General features: G+C 37.1%; 1 protein-coding gene across 8 annotated transcripts in view; it reads right to left on the reverse strand.

Annotated features, from left to right (window-relative positions):
- LOC117570607 (supervillin) overlaps positions 1 to 24432 on the reverse strand; it is a 172472-nt gene that overhangs the window by 81268 nt on the left and 66772 nt on the right. For 7 of the 8 annotated variants that reach the window (XM_052004677.1, XM_052004675.1, XM_052004678.1 and 4 more), the window contains one exon: positions 803 to 2495. In XM_052004677.1, coding sequence (XP_051860637.1) covers positions 803 to 2495 — 1693 coding nt within the window. Of the gene's footprint in view, positions 1 to 802; positions 2496 to 11244; positions 11487 to 24432 lie in introns of those variants that run through there. The other variant, XM_052004680.1, reaches the window with a different exon arrangement.

Below are 24432 nucleotides of genomic sequence, written 5' to 3' on the forward strand. Positions count from 1 at the left end.
TTGGGCCTTAGTTGATTTGCTTTGGCACTCTTGTGTATTTTTTTTAAATATACCAAATATAGCTTTTGGTATATTTGTACATATACCAAAAATATAGCACTGCTAAATTTTGAGATATACCAAATATATCCTATTTTATTTTTTGAGATATACCAAATATAGACCGAATATAACCTTTGGTATAATTTCTTTGAGAAATACTAAATATAGCCTTTGGTAAATTTTAAGATATGGTAAATTTTGGGATATACCGAATACATATTACTTTATTGATATTTAAAATGTATTAATTTAATTTAACTTTTCGATGTATATTATTGAAAATCGAGCACAAACGACTGACGATTATTATTCTAGATTTGAGAATCTAATTTTTTCTCTCAGTGTAGTGAATGTGTTTGCTAAGTGGACAAATATATTTGTTACGCATTCTGCACGCATGAATCTCGTAAATTCGGCGAGTCAATTATATCGAAAGTCCTTGAAACACACACGCACTCATTTTCACGCTTAATTGGCGACCAAAATGTATGGCCAATCAAATAGCAGTACTCGTATATAAATATTAGGTTAATTGGAGCAGCTAGAGGGAGCCTTTCCACTCTGCTGCCACGTGACTCTGACTCTGTAACTGTGACAACCCAACGCCACTCTAATGGCCAACAGCCGAAAATATGAAAAAAATAAATGCTAATTATGCGCGTAATTGCGACATGAAGAGACAACAGATACAGATACGAGATACAGTCGCATAGATACGCAGTTACGAGATACATTTTTGGTGGGTGGTTGGCTAACTTACCTGCGCGCATTAGTTGCCTGATGATTGGATCGAGGCTGTGCCTGAGTCGATTCAAGTGCAGGTGAATGAATTTCTACTGCAACTGGCGGCTGATGATGATCGAATGTGGGAGATGCACTATGATGATAATGATCTTGATGATGATGTTGGTGATGATGATGACCGTTTAAAAACTGCGCCGATTTGTCAATGGTGGAGCTCAGCTCCTGTTGCCAACGCGCCAGCGTATCAAGCACCTCGCCCTGATCAAACAATTCCTCTGGCTGCTGTTGCTCTTTGCTCTCTTGCGGCTCCTCCTTGCTCTTGTCCAGACAACTCTTGAGCTCGGGCAGCGACATTTTCGGTGGCTCGACAAACATGCGTTCCGTATTCACGGGCATCATATCACTCTGACTGAGCAGCACCTGTTGTCGCTTCTTGGCCACCGGCTCCAGACTTTTAGCTGAGCGCAATCGTGTCTCCACAATTTGTGAAGGTTGCTCTGCTGCCGATGCTCCAGCTCCAGTTGCTGCTGCTGTTGTTGTCTGCTGCTGCTGCTTGAGGTAGTCTGTGGGTGGCAGCGAGTTGGCCTTGATGCAACTCAGATCGGTTACCTTGTGACTAGAGTGCAGAGCATATAGCGCACCATTCTCATCATCATCGCTGGTGCCATCATCATCGTGATCGTTGGTATGCTTGTGAATGCGTTTCTGTTTGGTCAGCTGTTGGTGCTGCTGCTTATCCAGCTGCTCCGTGGATGGCTGCTGCTGTTGCTGCTGCTTGGCACCGCTCATTGCGGCTCTGTGGTATTGGTGGTGCAAAGGCCAAAAGGTCGCCAGCGTGTTGCTTTTTTGTTGCTGCTGTTGTGTTGGTCGTTCCAATTGCGGTTGCTGTTGCTGTTTCTCGGGCTGCTCCTCGTCGTTGCTGCTGTTGCTGTTGCTCGTTGTTGTGGTGTCCCCAACGTCGAGACCCTTCTCCTTGCATATTATGTCGTACAGCGCGCTAATCGGACGCGATTCGCTTCGCACTCGCACCGCACGCTTCGAGCGTTGCTGAAATCGCTGCGTATGGCGACTGCTGCGTCCACTGCTGTTGCTGTTGTTGTTACTATTTGTGGTTGCTACTGGAATCGAGACAACAACTACTTGACTAGCTGGCTCTACTACGGCAATGGATGGTGATTTACTATGACTACGGGGAGAAGAATTGCTTTGCTGCTGCTGCTGCTGTTGTTGTTCACCTTTTGTAGGGCTCACAGACGGTGGCAAGGATTTGGCGCAACGTTCCTTGCTGCTTCTTAGCTGGCGTCTTGTGTTGTTGCTGCTGTCCGTCGAAACAGTGTCGCCAAGACGAAAAAACGCTGAACGTTGCGGTCCAACTGTCGCTGTGCTGCTCTTGGGGAAGCTACGTTGCTCCACCAGCTGTGTGCTCGGGGTGCTGTAGACACTCTGATAGTTCTCGTTCAAGGCACCGACATCCGATGCATTTGGCGTATGGATGCGCAACTGGAGATCCGTGTAGTAAGCGGGCGTTGTATGATGATGAAAGTGCGGATGTTGTCCACGATACGAGGCTTTCGATTCGGTGCCCACAGATTCGTCAGATGGTTGTGGTTGCTGTTGGTGTCGCTGTTGTGATTGCGGTTGTTGTTGCTGGCAGCTAGTTTTGGCAGTGGCAGATGCTGTGGATAAGTCACTTGAGGCCGCAATGGTTTCTGCAAAACACACAAGAGAAGAAGAGGAAAAAACATTTTAAAAACGCCGCTCAAAGCAGAAAATGTAATAAAAAAGAGAATATTCATTTAGTTAAAATGCTTTATTTTTTTTTTGTTTTGTGTATGCACAGCGTGCAGTTAAGGTTAAGCAAATCTTGGCAGCAATTAAATTGCACCTGAGCGTACTCGTATTAATATCGCGCGACGTCCCAAGAACAACCGTGTCAAGGTGAGGTGAGGGTTGCACTCTTTTTATAGCCAACAACCCACAATATGTACGATATAAACACAAATTCACTTTGGGTAATTCTTATATATATCTCTCTCATTTATATGTATAGTAGTAGTATTTTTGTAATGTGCATAGCATAACATTTCTTTGGGCATTTCTATTTGTTTCTCTCTCTGCACTTATTTCCCTGAGTCCCCATTTTATTAGCCATGGCAAATGGCGATTAGTTGCGAGCATTAAATTGTTTCCTTCTTCTTCTGTGTGATTGGGCAAAAAATTGCTCTAATTAAGCAGATGAAATTAGCAGGTGTAATTCTTCGTTGCCAGACACAAAAGTAATGCGAAAACGCATGAATTATTTTTATATCTTACAGTGCATTCAGTACATTCAACTGTCTGAATGTTAGAAAAAGTCTAGGAATCAAACCACCCAACACTATTTGAATAAATGAATAGAATTTCATTGAGGTTCTATTTGTTATTAAAGTTATTAAGTTAAAGTTGAAACACCGTTTTTATATATTTTTTGTGCTCTCTTTGAATGAAATAGTATGTCGATATATCAATTATAACTATTGCTCTAACTTAGTATTTTTTTGGTATATTCATTTTAATGTAGTAGTGTATAAAAATGCCAAGTATAGCCTTCAATACATTTAGTATATATATTTGGTATATGGTATGTCGATATATGATTTATAACCTTCGGTATTTTACAGTATTTTTTCGGTATATAAATTTAAACATAATATTTTATCGAAGATACCAACTACAACCATTGGTATAATTCAGTATTTTTCGATATATATATATTGTTGGTATATTTTTGGTATAATACCAGACTGCTGGCGTCATAGTCGAGCACTGTTGAATGAAGCGTTCTTTCGTATTCTTTTTAGTTTGTGGATAAAAAGGATATTCTCAGACGACATAAAAAAGATTCCTCCATATTACATTCGGTAATAAGTCAACCTTAACTTAATAGTTTGTGGGTGGAATATCAAAAAAGGTTAAAGTGGAATTTATATTTTCGTAAATGCCAAGGAACCAAATCGATACTTTTCAGAATTTATTAACAATTGAAGGACTCTATTCTTTTTCTGGCCCTAGCAGCAAATTGTGCAGAGCATAAATAAAATGCTCATGGCAATATTTATAGCAAAGGTTAGAGTGCACTTTTTTTTGGGTTTATTACCATCGAAAACGTCTCCTTGGAATATATATTTGCAATTGAAGGACTTTAGTTTGCATCATAAAGTTTCCTTTCTCATTTTACTGTCTAGCGCACATATCGCATTTAAAATAGCAAAGGTTAAAAGTTCAATATGAATTTCTCGCAATCAATCTATGCACTTTTATTCCCACATATGCCGCATGACATTTGCAATTCCTGCTGGGGGCAGCGCACGTGCTCTACCCACATTTGTTGTGCCAATTGTTAAATGCACATTGACTGCCCCGAGTGACAGTTGTGCACATCATGATGATGAAGCACTCGCAGACTCTATAGAGAACAATTAATGCACTTGCACATGGTCAACTCATTAGCGCAAAACCCAAATCCGTACAAAAAAAAAAAGAAGGAATCGGCCAAAAGTTAATTCAATCAATTGAACATAAGACCACGAATACATGAAAAACGAATACAAATACAAAATGCTCGTAACAATAAAAGAATCAAAGAATCAGCAGCCAGCCCTCCTCGACATGTTAAATTGTAGTGGACGTTGAAGACAAGCTGTGGGCGTGGCATGTGGCAAGGCTGGCGCTTGGCAACGCTCTTTTAATGTTTTAATTGTACAATTTTTTCGGTTTTCTGTCTGCTATGGGTTTTTTTTTGTTTTTTTGTTGTGCATATGTGTGTGGGCAGCTTCGCAAGAGGGAAAAAGCACGAGAATAAGAGACAGAGAGACAGCTAGAAACCCTTTAAAGCGTTTATTGGAATTAACGAAGCAAAGTTGGAGGGAACGGGCAAGGGAACACAACTTGGACTGGGACTGTCCGCACATGGCCCAGAGACATGCGTGTCTGTTGTTTATAAAATTGAAACTATGACAAATGCTCGCCCACATTTGCCAACTTGTTTCGGTCTCTCCATGGCGCCCCTCTCATCGCCTCTTTTGACTCCACGATTGTTGGTTCTCTTTCAGACGTAATTGAATTAAAATCTGTCTGCTGTTGATATACCCTATGCTGAGTAAAAGAGAGTGAAAAAGCTACAGTCAAGTCAACTCGACAGTGAGTTGCGCGTTAGCTATCTTTAATAAAAGCAAAACTGAGTGGTATTTTTGCGAATATATACTGAAACATTATACCGGAACTATATAAAAATATACTGAATATACCGATATTATTCGTGAAAATAATCCAACACAATATACCTAAAATACCAAATATAATATAACATTTAAAATATACCATAGAGTACAATATATACCATGATGATAAGTTTCTTTATCATAAACTATTTGAGGGTGGTATACCAAAAACTAAAAGAAATATTCGGAACATATATTTTCAAGATAATACCGTTAACATAATATACCAAAATTACCGATTGCTACTACATTTGAGATATACCATAAAGTAGATTCCAAATTATCAACCTAAGAAATGACAAAAGGTTTTTTGCATTACACAATTATTTCTTGTGTATTCTGTTTCATAAACTCTTTGATAACTTCTCCCCTATAACATAACTTTATACTTTAAAGGGTATCTTTTAGTCGTTGTTTGTCTAGATGTCTGCCGACTCAATTCTTCATTAACTCGCTGATACGTAAGTGGCCCAATCGTGTAATTTGATTACTCGACTCACTCCCTATAACTACTACAAACAGCTGACTTCCTCGCCTTTCCCCATTTTCCGTCTCTTTAACTATCTTTATAAGCGCGCTTGTAAAATGCAATTTCAATCGATTTGCTCGATTTTGTAGTTATTAAAAAGTGCAACTACTTGTTGAGCTTGATAAGATATCCGAGGGTTTCTTCAACTGTTTAAATATTTGCATTTCGTTCGGCTGTCGTAATTTCAAGTGCAAATATATCGTCGACGAGAGAACAAGTCTTTTTTTTTTTGTTCTTTTGTATACAATTTCGTATTTGTATGCTAATTGTTTTGATCATTTCTCATCATAAATTATATCGCATATAATAACGATCAAGTTCGTTGAGCTGTTGCATTTGCTGACCATTTGCCTGCCAGTTCGACCACAAAATTTACCCACGTTTTTTTTTTTTTATTTCATATTTAAGTGTAAATTCATGAAATTCTTTCCTCGCCGCTTTTTGCCATTTGCCAATCTGTCTGGCTGTCAGATTGTGTTTTTGTTTAACACACACAAAATCCATTTTGATTGTCAGAGAACTAGATTTTCTTGGCAGCAATGTTGAAATCGAATGTAACAAGTGCCTGACAATGAATCAACAGATAAGAGCAAATATATACGAGTATGTATGTATGAATGTGTGCGATAAGCAAATGTATGATTTTAATTCAATTAATTTCTATATTCTATACTTAAATCCAACGATTTAATTTATTGTTCATAAAACGAATTAAATGGGAATTTATGATGGCCATAACAACAACAAAAATATTGAAGAAATTCCACATTTTGCTATAGCTTGTATATCCATTCAATATGCAAAGTTGTTGACTTGGCGTCAGGAGGAATATGTGAATACCCTGAGCCCCCTTCTCTTCCGACCCCTCCAAAAAACACTCAATCAAATGATGAATAGCTAACACCGCTGCCCTCTCAACTGCCGCTGTTGCCGGCACATTTTGCCAAACAGCTTTAATATGCACAAGAGGAAAAAGGAAAATAATTGAAAATAAATATTTGTTCAGTGTAAAAATTTAAAAAGAAAATGCGTCGCACATTTAAGCCGAATGAACTTTTAACTAAAAACAAGTGAGCGAACTTTTAACTAAAGTTATCGACTCATTTTATACCTTGAACTGTGTTTAGAGCTGAGTTTTTAAAACTGAAATATATTTTTCCGTCTATGGTAAATTTTTAATGTATTACTATTTCAATATACCAATTATAGCCTTTAGTATATTCTAGTATTTTTGTGGTATATTAAATTGGTATATTTTAAGAATAATACCAAACTATTTCGCTCTTATTCAAAATGAATAGTATCTCACAGTTGAGCACACTCGACTGTAGCTTTCTTAATTGTTACTGCACAAATGCAGTATATAAATGCAATTGCCCAAAATAAATAAAACTAATGCTTTCACTATGTACTTTTGTCTTGTGCTAAGCTATGTAAATATTTGCTTTAATACCTTCAGCGTTTATTATCAGCAAGTGTTGAAGATTAGATAAAGAAAATAGTTCTGTTGTTTACCAAAAGTTTAAACGTTGCTTGCCTCTTAGTTAGAAGCATCCACACATTAAATGCAATGAGATGAGTTGGTATTATTATAATGCCATACTTTGATTGCTGCTCCATAAATACCTAACTAAAATACTCATTTTATATACAACTTTCAATCAGCAGATGTCATAAAAGCGAAAACTGCAATCAAAGCTGAGCGAAATAAATTTGTGTTTTAGCGCACAAATAAAATTTATCAATTGCATTTACGCAAATGCTAAAATTGTAAAAATGTATACAAAATTGTCGAAAATTTGAAATTTGTTGTGATTTGTTGTATAAACGAAAAACGCCCAAAAGCAGGCAAATTGCCAGCACGCGGAATTCTCCACTGTACTTTGTATGCCAAAAACTGCGATGAGCCAAAAAGACAAAGATGAATTAGTTAGAAGATGAGTATGCTGTGCTTTTAATACCCTGCAATAGTGATTCAACTTAATTTGAATGTGAAAATATGTTAATTTGGGACAAGTTGAAAGGTTGCAGCAACAGATACAACTCTTTGTAAGCGTGTTTCTAGAGTATCGAGATACTAATAAATAAAACTAAGCCACACGAAATGCATTTGCTGCATTTCTTGGCAGTTTGCCTTTTGGGTTTATTAAACAAACGATTTTCTTGTGTTGCATGTGAATGACTTGTTGTTGTCGCAGTTGCTGCTGTTGTTGTTGCGGAAAAGTCGGCTAACTAATTATTGGCAGGAAAAACTGAGAGTTGACTTCGCGTAACTAAACCGCTTACACGAGCAACTTGAGGCACACAACAAACAGTTGCACTCTCGCTGCTACAAAACGTCTGTGCAACATTTTTGTGGCTTCAACTGCGTATTACCAAACGCTTCTGTTGCCGCTGCTACTGCTGCTGCTGTGTGGCAAGCCGATTGATCGATTGCTTTGCTTTGGCCACGTTGGTTGCATAATTAATATGGAAAGTGGAGAGAAACAACAAAAGCAGCAACTGAAACAGAAGCTGAAACTGAAACTGGCAGGCACACAGCGCATACAGCTTAAACTTGCCACATGCGGCTGCCTTGCCACTCGATATCAAATTGTCAAAGCAGCAGCAAAAAGCAAAGAGAGAAAACTTGCCTCGCACAAAAAAGTTGAATCAATATTAAAAAGAAAAAGAACTGCAGTTGCAATCGACATTGCCGTCTCTCGCTTGTTGTCGTTGTTTACAGTTGCAGTCTTATTTTTAAACGCAAGGGCAAACTGCCCACATCGACGTCAAGTGGCAGACAAACTGTGCCTCCAACATTCTCGCGTTGCCTGCGCCGCGCCCCCGTCTTCTCTCTCTTTCTCTCTCTATGTCTTAGTCTGCCTCTAAAAATAACAATTCGAGTTTTTTATGCCGCCTGCCAATGCAATGCAACAAATTTAATTATCAACAGCAAAAACAACAACAACAACACAAACAAGAGCAACCACACTGAGTAGGCCATCATCATCATCATCGTAGTGATCATCGACATCCACATCGATCTCAACTACGCCCCGATCAGTCTACAACAGAATGGCAACCTCTTGAGAACTGGGCAATCTTTCTTGGTTCTTTTGCTGCTGCTTCTCAAGTGCACCACAAAATTGTGAAATTGTGGTTGCAACATAGTGGCAATAAAAATCATTTAAGAGCTGTCAAGTTGTTGGTTATCTTTGTGTGGGTTTTCTTTTTTTTGTGGGTACTTAAAATTTACTACAAGTTGGGAGCATTAAATATATACGAGTTATCAACAAATGAAGGGAATTGAAAAAGAAGATGACAAGAGTGTAATAAAATTTGGTATAATTGGTAAAGAGTTGAGATACTAGCTAAAGTAATGGGATTTTAACAATTAAGTTAATAGAGGAGGAGTTAATAGAGGAGGAGTACAGAATGAAGATAATAATATACTTTTCTCATGTGTTCCAATTAGAGAGCTGAACTGAAACTTTATATAACCTATAACTAAGGGGAAAAGTTCCCAACTTTAGCACACAAACAATATTATTTAAAATTTAATTTCATTCAGAAATAAATTAACATTTAACTACTGTCATCCCTTTTAATAAGCACCCTCAAATGAATTGGTAAATAATTGCTTTACACACTAGCAAATATTGTCAATAAGATTGTATCCGAGTGTTTGGCAAAATGAATGAGTGTACTATTCATTAACTCAAGAATGATAAATGAGCTAATCATCATTAATTTGTCTGCCGTTGATATACAAAGTTCAATGCCAGTTTTAAGGCTTTAAAGCGGTTCGACTTTGGCATAAATTGAAGCCTATTTTACATACTACAAGAATTTATGGTGCCACAAAAAAACAAGAAAAAGAGTCGCAGTCTGAGTCCAGCATTTTAACAAATGGTCTCTGATTGGAAACAACTTTATAAGCCAATGGAAATTGTGTATTGGGCTCGATTGTTTGGTCGCTTTAGGGTCTTTAGCACTTAAGCCCTTAACAACAAAATAAAACGGTCATACATCAAGGCTTATACACTTTGAAAACACACACAAAAACATGAAATATCTAAAAACAATCAAAAGCGAATAAAAGCAAGACCCAACCACTGCAGACAAATGACACAATCCCCAAAAAAGCCGGCATCGGGTTAACTTTTGCCCCTTTTTTTATCACCGGCTAAAAAACAAACGAAATACAATACAATAAATTATATAAGGTTTAAGAGGGGGAGGAGGGTGGAGGGGGGAGGCGAGTTTCGATTAACAATAACAATAAAAACAACAACAGCAACAATTTGCTATTAAACAAAAGCCATACAAATCATTAACAGTTATTAAACAATAACAAAGAATTTATATAGGAAATTGTTGAGATAGTTTTTGGTCGACGACGACGACGACGCCATCATTCTATAAATACAACATGAGTGGTCGATTCAACACAACAGCACAACACAAAACATAGCTAAGCAATGGTGACTATGGAATTATATTCTGCAAATAGTTTCGAAGGCAATTTAACAATTATAATGTGGTAAATGTCAAGCAAGAATGAAGAACACTTTGTGTCACATACAGTTCAGCAATTGTTGACTAATTTGACAATCGATTGATAACAATTAGGAAAGCTACCCATTTTGAATAATAGAAAAACATTATGGTATAATGCATAAAATATACCGAATAATATACCACAAAATTACTAAAATATACCAAAGACCATATTTGGTATATATCGGTGAAGTACTACATTCGAAATATTTATATTCATAAAATTCATAAAATATACCGAATAATATACCACAAAAATACTAAAATATACCCAAAGTCAAGTTTGGTATATATCGGTGAAGTACTACAGTCGAAATATGTACTAAAATATAAAAATATACAAAAATATACCAAATTACATATTTGGTATATCGGTGAAATTCATTCTAAATATACTATAGAGGTCAAAATATACCGGATTGTTAGCCAAAGTACGCATAATATAACATATAACATATACACATATACATATAACATATACACTTTTAATCCAATCGCAATCAATTTCTCATTCTTGATATATCAACTTGATAATACCTATTTATTATAAACTATTGCCAGATATTCTCCAAATAGTTTGAAGGTAATTTAACAATTATAATGTGGTAAATGTCAAGCAAGAACGAAGCGTACATTGTATAATATATAGTTGAACACTTTCATGACTAATTATTTGACAATCGATTGACAAAAATTACATCAGAAAGTAACTTGAATATCAGCTCGATAATATCCCCTTATTATAAGCTATTGCCAGATAATTTTGTAATCAATATCAACATCAGCGAGTACAATAAGTAGCAGCTCATCCTTTGTTTACGATCCGCAATGCAATCGATCATACTTATTGTAACAAAGAATCTTAAATCGAAAGCTGCGCTACTATATATATGTATATATTGATTACTTGAATATCTCTGTTTACAGTGGGTAATTCAATGCTGATCCCAGCGATTCCCTTGAAAACTTGATACACCTGTGCACCTGTTCAAATAACTAATGCGGCATTGCAAATGTGGAAATCTTATCAGAGAGAGAACAACAGCAGAAGCACTATCATTACTTAATGCTATATATAGATATCGGCGAGAGATATATACGCGATAGATATACCAAACAGATACTAACTGCGATAGCGTGGCATAATATCCATGTTGCCGCTGCTTTTGCTCGACTGCAGTTGAAAGTGTCGCTGACTGGAGACGTGTCGTGGACTATCCAGATTGAGGACACCCTCGCGTATAAGGCACTCCTTGATGGCCAACATATTGTTGCACACACACACGCACACACACTGCACTCTACACTAACTAAAATTGGCCACAACTCTTGGGTATATCTTTTATTTTTTGCTGCCTTCTTTTTTTTTAATTTAGAAAGTAAGACACACACGCGTCAAGTGTTATATATATAAATATATATATTTATATATATTTCTTGTTGGATCTGTAGGATTTTGCAACGAACTGACTTGGGCGGAGGCTGGCGCTGCACTTGAGGCGAAAAATAGAAAAGCGCTTTTCACTCGCGTCAACTTTATACAAGACACTCGACGAGCGACCAACGTGCGCCTCCGTTGTGTCGTTGTCGTCGTTGTTATTGTTGTTGCTGTTGTCGTTGTCGTCGTTGTTGCTGTTGCTGCTGTAATTTTCCCCAAGCAAGCAACAACAGTTCGTGTTGTCGTCGTCCGTCTCGACGCTAAACGTTTTTGCGACTGAACGCTAGACGAAAGTATCTAGAACTCGGCAGCTCAGTTGAGTTCTGTGTTCATTTCATTTCAGTTCAGTTTTGTTCCGTTGTATTGTACGATTTTCATTCTTTATCTTTGGACTCTACGAAGCAAAAGAATTAAAACAAAACGCCAACAAGCGGCAACAGCTCTCTTTCTCTCTCTCACACACTCTCTCTGTCTGCTCTCTCCATCTATCTGACTGAGTATCTATGTGAGCTGGTGCTTCGCTTGTGTGCGTGTTTGACTAGAAGCAGCAAAATCAAAACAAAACGAAAAACGTGCAACGGTAAGAGCTACAAGCGACATAAGAAAACGCGTCAGAGCGAGACAGACGGATGCGTGTTGGAGCAAGAGCGAGACAGCAAACTTGTGGCGTTGCGGGGGGCAACAGTTGATGCTCAGCTGTTGGGATGCGTGTGCTGCTGCTGCTGCACCACAGATCGATGGGTCAGCTTGGCGAGAAGCTAACAAAATATTGCGCACAGTGGAACCAGTTAGTTGGAACTAAGTATTACGAGTATAAAGCTTAATAATCCATTTATTATATCAATTCTTTTAAGTTTCAGCAATTTATTATGAAGTTCTCATGGTTCTTATGGGATATTCTAAGGTTTTAATATTTTACTTTATATAATACTTTATTAATTAATGAAAATATTTGGATATGTAGGTCAAGTTACTTTTTAATGTTATAATGTTCCTCTTATTGGAAATGGACAAAGAATTTGAGGAACTTGTTCTAATGGTGTATTATTGAGCATAAATATAAAAATTTAGTGACGAATAACCAATTCCTTGAAATTTTAGAAAAATAACTTTAGTTCATTAAAATAAGTATCTTATTCATTTTAATAAATAAAATTATAGTTATATTTCAGAAATTTTAAGGATTTGTTATTCTTCTTCTTTAATAACATTAAAGTTATTTTCCTGAGATATTGAGAGATGAAAGTGATATATGTATGTATATATTTTCATTAGTTTTATTTCAATACACCCTAAGTATATTTTTAATGACCTTTATTCATACTTTAAACAATAAAATAACTTTTTTACACTTTTGTTATCATTTTCAAAATAATACAAAAATAAAATATCCTATTTATAGGTTTCTACTCTTTATGCAAATTCTAGGTTTATTTTCGAGCTTAAACTAATTTTCTAAGTACCTTTGGTAATGGATAAAGATTACAAATTTAATTAATTATTGAAATTAAATAATTAAATTAATTTATTGAAATTAAATATTAAATATGTTATCGATAATTTTTCGAACTGCATTTTAATACATTGTAACCACTGTGGCAATTGTGTGTGAAAAAGCTGATGGCGAATGTTTGCGAATGCAGTATGGTAAAACATGTCAACAGCCATGGTCAACGCATCAAATCAACTTGGCCATCATCAGGGGCATTAGCTCAGCAGCCACATGTGCTGCTCCACATGCCGTGCAAAAATAAAAAAGCAACAAAAACAACCTCAGCAGCAGCAGCAGCCACAAGAAGTAAAACTCATTAAATGCCGCAACTAAAAGCGCTGCGTGGTCTGTGCTGTGTGTCTGGCCATCAACTTGCCCCATTGGCTGCCTGGACTGTGGAGGCATTATCTGGTTTATGAGGTTGGCCAACGGTAAATGTTGCAGGGGGAGCGAACAGAGGAGAGGGGTGAAGAGAAGTGAGGTGAGGAAGCTGCAAATGGAATCTCAGCAACGCACACACGTCTAATGAGTGCGTGCCATAATTGAGTTGGCTTAAAGGATGCATTACACAGCGCAACATGAAGCTCGATGCTCGACGCTCGATGCTTGTGGCACGCTTTATTTTGCAATTTGCATAAACTTTTGCTTATGCCCTCGATCAACTTGAGTGTGGGGGTGTATAATGCATAAGGGGTGTGTCTAGGTGTGTGTGTGTGTGCGTGCTTGTGCATTTTAAATATTTATAAAGCCTGCCTCAACTGACCTGTCAGCTGACAGGTCGGACTGTCTCGACTGTCAGAGTCGGAGAGTTAAACCCTGGTTCATATGTCAAATGTCAAATGTGAACTTTTGCTAGCTGCGCTGTGGTTTTCCCTCTCTCTCTCTCTCTTTCTGTGACTGTCCATCTGCGGTTGAGTGGATTTTATGAGCTGCAGAACGATTTTTAAAATGATGTTATCAATTTTGCTTGTGGCACGTGTTGTATCCAAAAAAACCTGACATAATGCCCCCGCGCATTATGAAGGTCAGCGACAGAGCGAGAGACAGAGGAAGGGAGAGAGAGGGAAGACACATCGGGTTACAGCGTATTCAGAGTTCAAGCTAATTGAGTTTCATTTCATTTCTTCTCCGGCAATTTCCGTTGTGGGCGTCAATTTGCATGATGGATGGTTGAGCTGAGCTGAGCCTCGCTGAACTGAGCCGAGCGGATAGATGTTTTGGGATGTATGACTGGATTTTATAAGCAAACTAGTGTAATTGAAACCGCTAAGCGCCACCTAGCGTCAGTTTAAACTGCATGAAAGCGACGCTGATTTATGATTACGCTCAAAAAGTGAGCGCCCGCATTTGTATTTTAATCTTTTACCTAGTCTATACAAATGGCGAGTACTTTTATACCCCCTACTTTGGCTGACAATCTGGTATATTTTGAACTCTGTGGTATATTTTGAATGTAGTAGTAATAATATCAATATACCAAATATAACCTTTTGTATAATATTTTAGTAATTTTGCGGTAAATTTGGTATATTCTGTTTTGCTTTTATTAAAAATGTGTAGCAGGTATCTCACAGTCAAGCACACTCAACTGTAGCTTTCTTACTTGTTTTGTTTACGAGGAGTTCCCCCTTTGCGGAAATTGGCATTGTGATGCTGCCTGATGCTGCTGCCCACACAATATGTGTCTCCGCTAATTATTAATAATATTTTTTTGTTATTTATAAGTTCTTCGAATTCTCATTTCCGTAATGAGCTGCAATATATTGTTGTTACACACCCGCCACAATTTAATTATTAAACTCGCAGTCATGGCCAAATGCGGCGAGTTGTTTCGCTTTCAATACCCCGTCGTTGTGTGCGGAGAAAGGTTTATGCAACAAGTAATAAAGTTACAGTCGAAAGAGCTCGACTGCGAGATATCCATTTTCAATAAAACCAAGTCCAAAAAATATACCAAAAAAATTCTAAAATATACCCAAGGCTAAATTTGGTATATTATTATACCCTTCAACGCTATAGCGGTTATAGATAGGTGAGCCATTCATTTTCAATAAAATCATTTTCTAAAAATATACCAAAAAATATCAAAACATACCAAAGACTTCATTTAGTATATTATAATACCCATCAACGGTATAGATAGGCGAGATATCCATTTTTAATAAAAGCATGTCCAAAAAATAGACCAAAAAATACTAAAATATACCCAAGGCTAAATTTGGTATATTATTATACCCTTCAACGCTATTGCAGATATAGTTAGGCGAGATATTCATTTTCATCAAAATCATTTTCTAAAAATATACCAAAAAATATTAAAATATACCAAAGACTTCATTTAGTATATTATAATAGCGGGTATAGATGGGTGTGATATCCATTTTTAATAAAAGCATGTTCAAAAAATATACCAAAAATACTAAAATATACCAAAGACTTGGTATATTATCATACCCTCTTACACTATAGCGGAGAGAACAAGAACTCTCTTAAATCCTCTCCTACATATTTTTGAGTATCTGATATTCCACTTTTTGCGACTTTGTTATTTACTACTTGTTTTTTTGCTGTCTTCTTATCGCTGGCTCTCAGTTGGTTGTGAAAATAATAACAATAATGATGTAAACACAAGAAGAATGCATGCACAAAAGGTGCGGGCGGTGCGGACAGTCGCATAAATATCTTGTTTACTATTTGTATGGGCATTTCTCGTTCTGGGGGCATTTTATGCATTAATTACAATTATTAATTAATGTGCAGCTGTGTGTGAGCGTTTGTGTTATGAGTATCGCCAGTCATCCAAAGACGGCAAAAGTCAATTTTCGGATACCGAAGTCCGACGTTGATTTATGTCATAATTACTTTCATTAATATTCAGGATATGCGGCGTATGATTGATGCCTTGTCCAGCTCATATTGCGCATACGACAGGTAAGCTGGCAGGCTGGCAGGCCAGGTTTTGCATTATTAATGCGCACTTTATGGCCCTGAAAAGCATGGCCAAAAATGAAAGAAATGCCAGCAAAATACCTTATTTGTGTGCACTTTGCAAATGACATGAATAAATAAGAAAAACAACAACAGCAAAAAAAGAAGAAAAACAAATTGCACAAATGAGAGAACGTTGGGGAGAAAATGCAATACACAACAAGTACAAGCCATAAAAGTGTATTGGCTTTTATGAGACTCTCGTTTGTCTGTCCTTCGCAGTTGGCAGTGTTTGGCAGTTAGTTTCATCAGGCATTGGCCAAATTGTTGTGTATGGCCAAGCTCATAATACGATCAATGAAAGTGGATTAAACACACACAGATACAGACACCTGCACAACACACACACACACACTTTCATATGCAACATGCAACCTACTTACAGCAACAGCAGCAACTGTGCAACTGGATGACACGCTTGAAACCATGTCAATATTAACGCCCATTTAACCAGTTTAAAAGGCGTGCAGCAGCAGAGAGGCATGTGGCAGGATGCGAAACTTTGTTGCAAGGCTGCTGCTGTTGGCGTTGTTATTGCTGCTGCTGCAGTGAGAGTTCGAGCAGCACTTTAGAAATTGTTGTTGGGGGCGAAATTCTAAGCTCGTTTAGTAAACCGCTAACAAGCGCAGTCAATGCTAAAAGGTCAAGGAAGCGGCAACAGGATACGCGTGGCGCAACCAGTTGCCATCCAGTTGTTCATAACTTGGCTAAAAATACAACACGAATAAAACAGAAAACTGTCAGCTGATGATTGTTGTCACGCTTATCGTTGGTCGTGTTGTTGCATTGTTTACATTATACGTCGCAATTAGCGCTGACAATTAAAGCAGAACAAGAATATGCAATGAGCTTAAGGTGCAACCGAGCGTGGAAAGAGAGAGAAAGGAGGCAAGACATCGCGTTGCACTTAAAAACTGACACAAAATGGCAATGGAAACAGACGCTGAACGTTGACGCATGCCGCTGACAGGCAACTGCAAAAGTAAATTAGCAACAGCATGACAAGACAGCAAGACAGCAAGCGAATGAAGAGGGAAAAGTGGAGAACGTTGCGACTTAACTCGAGTTGAGTAAAGAAATAACTTGATCAACATTGCTAGAAGCATAATTGCGCAGCGCCATTTAATCACAATTATATTATATTTAATTTGTGGCGCATGGCTGAAAGCAAAGTGAGACGCAATGACGTTGCAAGGATACGCTTGCAACATTCCTTCACTCACTCACTAACTGGAAATTTAATCAGGTTGCAAGAGCACAGAAATTCTCAGAGGGAAAAGTGAGTGGAGCCTTAATTTAATCAACCAACTGCTGCAACAGTTGGGTTAAAATCAGCATTTACTTCAACGGAATAAACGTTGTTGGGCACAAGTTAAGAACCAAAAGCTGCTGTCCAAACAACTAGCAAAAGTCTATGAATATTTAATAGTAGCAAGTCAGAGTATTACAATCAAATTAAAAGTAGATTAGTTGCATATTTTCTTGGCAAGTTGTGGCACAACTTTCAAGTAGTTTCAACTGGGGATTTTTCCCTTTCGCCATCAAAATGTGTAGCTATCAAAACATTGAATGAATATGAATAATGAAACAATCTGTTTTTTGTTTTTTTTTTTATTATTTTTCACAAATCAGCCATCAAACAGCACGTGCGAAAACCGCAAATGATTTCAGCTTTCGCTCGCTGTGGAAATTCAATGAAGAGATTAGCCTGCTTTGAGCTGATAATGTCAGCGGGCTTTCATCCTACAAAATGACGCTATATACTCCACAGTATTCACATTGACGTACATAAAACTGCCTGACAAACAACAAAAATGGGGAAAAAAAACAGACACAGCGGAAAAAAAAAATGCAAAAACACTTCTTGTGAATTTGTTCAAAATAATTGAGCCATAAACTAATGCGAAATCTAAATCAAAATCAACAACTCAATATGTTTTGCTGCTATTTTTTTTTGTGGGCGTCAAATGTCAAGCGGAAGCCAATTGAGAGATTTTGTTTTAAATTGATTTTGAAGGAAAAACACAGAGCAAGAGGGATTTATTTATTGTAGGCGGAAAATAATTTGCATAATCCAAAGTGTAGAATAACAAATTACTTAAGCGCTAAATAAATAACAATAACAATCACAAGCTGACCATATTTGACTGAAGATCACAGACTCAGGATCAGGAACTGAAATTTATTAAGTCAAGAGTTTTGAATAAATATTTAACCCAGTTGAAAAAGTTTCAACAAAAATTTTTGAAAGAAGTAGCAAAACGCAAACTAAGTTATAAAAGTCAAGAGATACTGAATATATAAATAAATAAATATATATATGCACACAAATATCAAATGAAGTCATTATTTGCGTTTTGTTTATCCAACAAATTGGCCACTCAAGTGTTAAAATGGTGAGGAGAAGGTAAAGAGAGACTGAGAGAGAAGGGAGAGGGGGAAGGAACAAGTAAAAAGACACTTAAGAGCCTTATCTAACCAGCTTTTTCAAGCCTTTTGTTGCCTCACTTTTATCATCATTCCCACCCAAGCAAACTTGGCGTCGTATTAGGGTCAAGTTGACTTTTACACACATACGAATCAGTTAGGTATAAACGTATATATATGTATGTATATACTCGGTATAGTATATTGTATTTATTTTGTTTATATTGCCATTTTGCGATGCGTTTTCTTTGCTTTGCTTTTGCTTTTCTATGCGCTTTTCATTGTTGCTGTTGTTGCTGGATTCAATTTAAATTTCAACGTCAATGCACGTTGCAAATTACGTGGCCCTTGAAGGTGACAGCGTCAAGAGAATTGCATTTTATGATGACTTGGCATTGTGTATGACAAAGTCGTTAGGTGGTCAGTGTCTCCCGCCTGGGGAGCTAACCAGCTCAGCTCAGCTCTGAGGGGAGTTGGGGATTTATGTGGCCTGCTTTCCTGCTATCAACTAGGCTAAGCAACAAAGCTCTATCTTTTACTGCTATAGTATTTTGACAAGTCAATGAATTGCAAACGTCGAATCTTGAGATGCTGATGAATGATTCATGTACCGCATGATGCAATGCAAAACAATTTGCATGCTCAAATTATCACAAGCATGTGAAAACTATGAATAATTGAATTGCATTAAAATGGGATTGAAACTATTATTCAATCAGTTTTAACTCACTGAACTGGTTCATTTGAACTAGTTCACTATTATATCAAATGAGCAGAAATAAATGTTTATTAATAGAAAAATATACGAAATAAATGACTCGAGTTATTGATAGCATCTTTGTTTAATTGAACTAGTTCGCTTTTATAACAAAGAAAAAAACGTTTTTCGGAATAATGCTAAATTTGAACTATCTTCATCCAATCCAAATGAATGATAAAGTAAACTAGTTTTAAACAGCTAGAATTTATATGGTTCATTTGAACTAGATCACTGTTATAAAGATCTAATAAAATTATATCCACATTGATATTAAACTAGTTCTGAACGGGACAACCTAATAACTTCTAGCTTTATGCACTGATTCATTTGAACCAGCGATCGAGAAAAATTAAATTTATGACAATAGTAAACTAGCTCTATATGATAGCTCAATGATCTCATTCATTTGCACTATTATGGTAAAGTCTAAGTTAATAACTAGTTCTGAAGAAAAGCATGTCAAAGAAGTTCTCAACATCTTTCATCTCATCGCACTGGTTCATTTGAACAAGTTCACTGTTCACATTAATAAAAAAAACAATTAAACTAATCAACTAATCTATTTTTAGATCATGCACTTATGGATTTGAACTAGTTCGTTTTTATATGTTAGCTAACCAACGTAACTAATATTCATAAATTAAACTAGTTCTAAATTTAAAATTCAATTTCGAAACAAGTTCTTTCTGGCTCTAACTGTTGTCTCTGCATTTTTATTTCACTTTAGTCTTTTCTCTCACATTTTCCCATGAACCCCAGGCAATTAATGATCGAATTGCCTGACCAAGACAAACATGAGGCTGTGCTCGATGACTATTTGTGAATAATTCATTGATTGATGGCCATTAAAAACAGTTTATATGCAAATTGCATCAATTACGAAGCGTCAAAAACACAGAAACAAAACTTCATATAGCAAATCGAATTGAAAATCAAAATCAAAATCAAATCTCGCTGTCATTTATGATGCAAGATGGCATAAGATGCGAAGATCTAAAGTGAAGAGACAGAAAAAAAAAAACAAACGAAAAATGCAAATTTGTTGCAACTGGAGGCAACTTCAGGATGGTTTTTGGAATTATTTGTGATGCAAATGCGAACGAAATGCATAATGCAACATGAATGAGATAAAAAAAAGAGAAACAAAATGATGAAAATAATAATGACGATGGGAATGGGTGACAAGGCATCTTTATAAATTAATTAACAAGGCGTGACATAATAATCTGCCACAGACAATATTTGCATAATTAGCCTGGCAGCCAACAGGCAATGCCAATAATAATAATAATGTAAGTGGCGCACACAAAAGGGAGTCAGACATTGAGCCGAAGAAGTGGTAAGAGATAGAGAAATGGAAAAAGCAATAGAGAGAGAGGGAGTGAGCAAAAAAACGCATTAGCATTACGATAATTATACCCTGTAGGCTAAAAGCCAAGTCAAATGGGTGGCATAAGAAAGAAGATGAGAAATGCAACGGCTTAAGGAGCTGTAAATTTATATAATTTTTGTTTCTTATTGTATTTTAATTATTTTGATTGCCCGTCAAAATTATAAATTTCATTTAATGCCAAAGCAATGTTAGCAATTACGCATTATTTATTTGGTTCTTTAGATTCTGAAAATTTCTTGATGTTATCTCTTTATTTGGTTCTGAAAATCTTATGATATAATATCGTATTTTAGTAATGTTCGTAATTATTATAAATTTCATTTCATTTTAAAATAATGTTATCCATTATGCATTATATATTTGGTTCTGTAAATTCTGAAAATTCTATGATAATCTATTGTATTTTAGTAATGTACTACATAATTATTATAAATTCCTTTTAATTGTGAAATAATGTAATCCATTATATATTTGGTTCTTAAATTCTGAAAATTTCATGGTGTTATCTCTTTAGTTATTTGAATCTTTAGATGCTGAAAATTGCATGATGTTATTCTTTATTTATTTGATTCTTTAGATTCTATTATAAATTCCATTTAATTTTAAAATAATGTAATACATTATGCATCATTTAGTTGGTTCTTTAGATTCTAAAAATTTCATGATATCTCAAAATTTAAAGGGTATTTTGTGGTTACTCTCGCCATGGTCATTCTGCTCTACCTTTATTTTTTTTGCAATTACGTTGATGGTCAACGATTTGCTAGCTGTACTTATGTTGGAAAAACTTGCGATACCCGGCCATTCGTTAAATTGCAGTGCAGGTGTGTTAAAAGCGTGTGCATAGAAAATGCGGGCGCCACAAGAGAGCGAGAGAAAGAAAGAAAAAACTAGGCAAATGGCTTTGTGGCGATTTTTCCGATTTGCGCTAAATGTAAAACGGAAATCGCTTTAAGAGTTTGCCATTGCAAATGTTGTTTGTGCTATCGCTGATAGCCCCACATATATTGCAGGCACTGTTGTCGCTTTCGTACTCGTTTTTTTCTTTTGTTTTTTTTTTTTTTTTTTTGCTGTGGTCGATGGCGACATTTTTGGCCCGCGTGGGCCGTTTGATGGCTTGAAAGTTTGCCAAGTACCCAAAGGGCACAGTTGTCAATATGAAAGTTATGTCAGCAATGCACTTAGAACAGACAAGGGGAAAGCGTCGAACGCGGAGTGGAGGCAACAAATATAGAGCAGCTGTTGTGGAAGCACAAAATATGTGAAAGTGCAGGCATGGAATTCAATTATTGAAAGAGCTTCACAGTCCACATACAGTTAAGGGTTGTACAAATTGTAAAACTGTAGAGTAGAAAGAAAAAAAAGAATTCCACACACAGAAACTTTTGCAACAGATTTGAGAGGTTTTTCACTATGCCAACTTTTCGAAATGATAAAGAGATGAAAAAATATTTAAAAAGTTGCAAGTGCAGATTTAATACCGAGTGATTGTACATCAAAAACTTGGCTAAAAGTTGCTCGCAACTAAAAAGATGTAATAATAATGAGAGCATGTTATTAACCCCACACACAACTTTGACCTAATTGAGTGTAATTTTAGCTGTACACCGTCGTGTTGCCCTTTTGTTTGGCGCACATAATCATTTCCATCAATTTGTAATTCAATATTCCATTGTGCGCAACTCATCAACTCGGCTCATTAACAATCCTTGGGTCCAATCACTCCCTCCTCACTCTCTTCCGAAAACCTGTCCAAATGCAATCGAATAATACATGACTCCATTTACAAAGCTGTCAAAATTCTGGAGGTTTGAGGAGATGGAGGAGATGAGGCCACAGCAGAAACGTAACCAAGCAGAAAAGTATCTCCAATACACATTATTGTTACATTGTGGAAATGACAAAGCTGCAACTGAGGCAGCAGCGCCATGGCTGAGTGCACCCGCATCAATGAGGGTAAATCTTCTACCCCTCTGCTCCCCCCTCATCACTATGCTGCCACATCGGGTCAACAACAGCAATGCGCAGCTTGAGAGGCTCAGAGCTCGACAGCTGCCAGTGTGCACGTTTTTTTATTGGCAGTTGTCTTCGCGTGGAGTACTCACCACCTGGGCTTTTTTTTAGGGCTGCTCCATCAATCCTCAATGGGCTTAAAGTGCTTATGGCACAGTTTTAGGCGTCCAAACGACACGTTGGTTTGTTGTTTGCTTGTTGTTTGTTTGTTGATTTAATAGACATGATGCTTGAGCTTTTTATACAGTCTTTGACTGTTAACAACAGGGACAACGCAGCAAGGACAACAGCAACAACGAGCAGCCATTGACGCATAGCTGACATTTTGTGACAATCCGCGTGGGTTCAACAGCTACTACGTCAGTCCATCCTGCCTCCCTCCTTGCCAACAATAACAACAACAACAACAGCTGCAGCCTTTGTCATTCAATTGACAAGACACACAAACGTGACGGAAGGAAGCAACGCGTCGGAAGGAACCAAACCCAACACTCCATCGACTGACGAACTGACTGACGCGACATTTCTGCTGCTATGCAGGAAACGGGCGGAGGAGGGGCGAACAGGGGGGGAGGCGGCTTTGTACTTGGGATAGACGTCGAAAAGTCGCACGGTTGGTAAATGCTATTTTCGGATTTATCGATTGAATTAATACTTAAGAGGCGAACTAAGTGGAATGAAATGCAGGCTAGATAAGCGCGCTTCAATGGATTAATATAACAATACAGAAAATACGCTTTAAAGTCCCACTTTGGATTGATATTAAATCCGTGGTTGCTGTTGGCAGAAAATAGGTCAATTGGTAGTCGACAACAAGAAAAGCTGTCAATCTTCATAAGGTAGCAAAATGGCTGGCCATCACTCATACGCCCCGTTGAGCATAAATCAGTTTGGTGGCGAATTTATGACACAATTGTGAATCATTGGGAAATCCAACGCGCTCAGAACTTGTCAACGTGCAAAGAAAGATAAAAACGAAATGAAACAAATTAAATGAAAACTGTAAGAATTTTGTGAGAGAGAGGGGAGTATAGAAGACAGCAAAAACAAAATTACAGCCAAAGGCGAATGCGAATACGAAAGAATAATAAAAATCAAGCAAAAAGAGATTTATTAAGCGTAAGCAAAAGAAAAGCATAAATTTTGTTTGCCCACTTTGAAGAGGGAGAGAGACGGGCGAGGAGGCGAGGTGGCGGGGGAGGTTTCTTTCACTCAAGGCCACAGTTGCCTTGGCAATGGGGTATAACCAAGATAAACTTGCCAACTTGGTGGGTGTCTCTCGCTTCATTTGAAGGTTCGTTCCCTCTGACAGAGACAGAGATACGAGAAAGGGAGAGAGTTAGCGACAAAAACAGAGACAACGAGAGAGAGAGAGGGAAAGTCAAGAACGTTCCATGTTTGGGATGTCGCCTCGGAAATTGACTTTGGAAGTCAAATGACCTTTGCAACTCAACTGACTCGCTGCGACCATGGATGGAGATTCTCGTACAATGGCAGTGAAAGCAGGCCGTGAATCAAGTTCAAAGGTCACGTATCGCTTAACAAAAGCCGTTGAATAATGATGTTACATGTACAATATAACTTCAACTGTAATACATTTAGTTTCAAATCATCAACTATTATAATCAAAATGCACAAAAAATAATAATGATATAGTATATTTTGAAATCATCAAACTATAGTAATGAAAACTCAAAATCAACATACTATAATTACATAAATGTTAATTAAATGTATTACGGTTAATAACGGACTTCACCACAATTGCTACATCATTAAACAGAGCAGTGCGGCGTTGCCATTAG

The sequence above is a fragment of the Drosophila albomicans genome, chromosome 3, assembly GCF_009650485.2.
Source record: "Drosophila albomicans strain 15112-1751.03 chromosome 3, ASM965048v2, whole genome shotgun sequence".
NCBI lineage: Eukaryota > Metazoa > Arthropoda > Insecta > Diptera > Drosophilidae > Drosophila > Drosophila albomicans.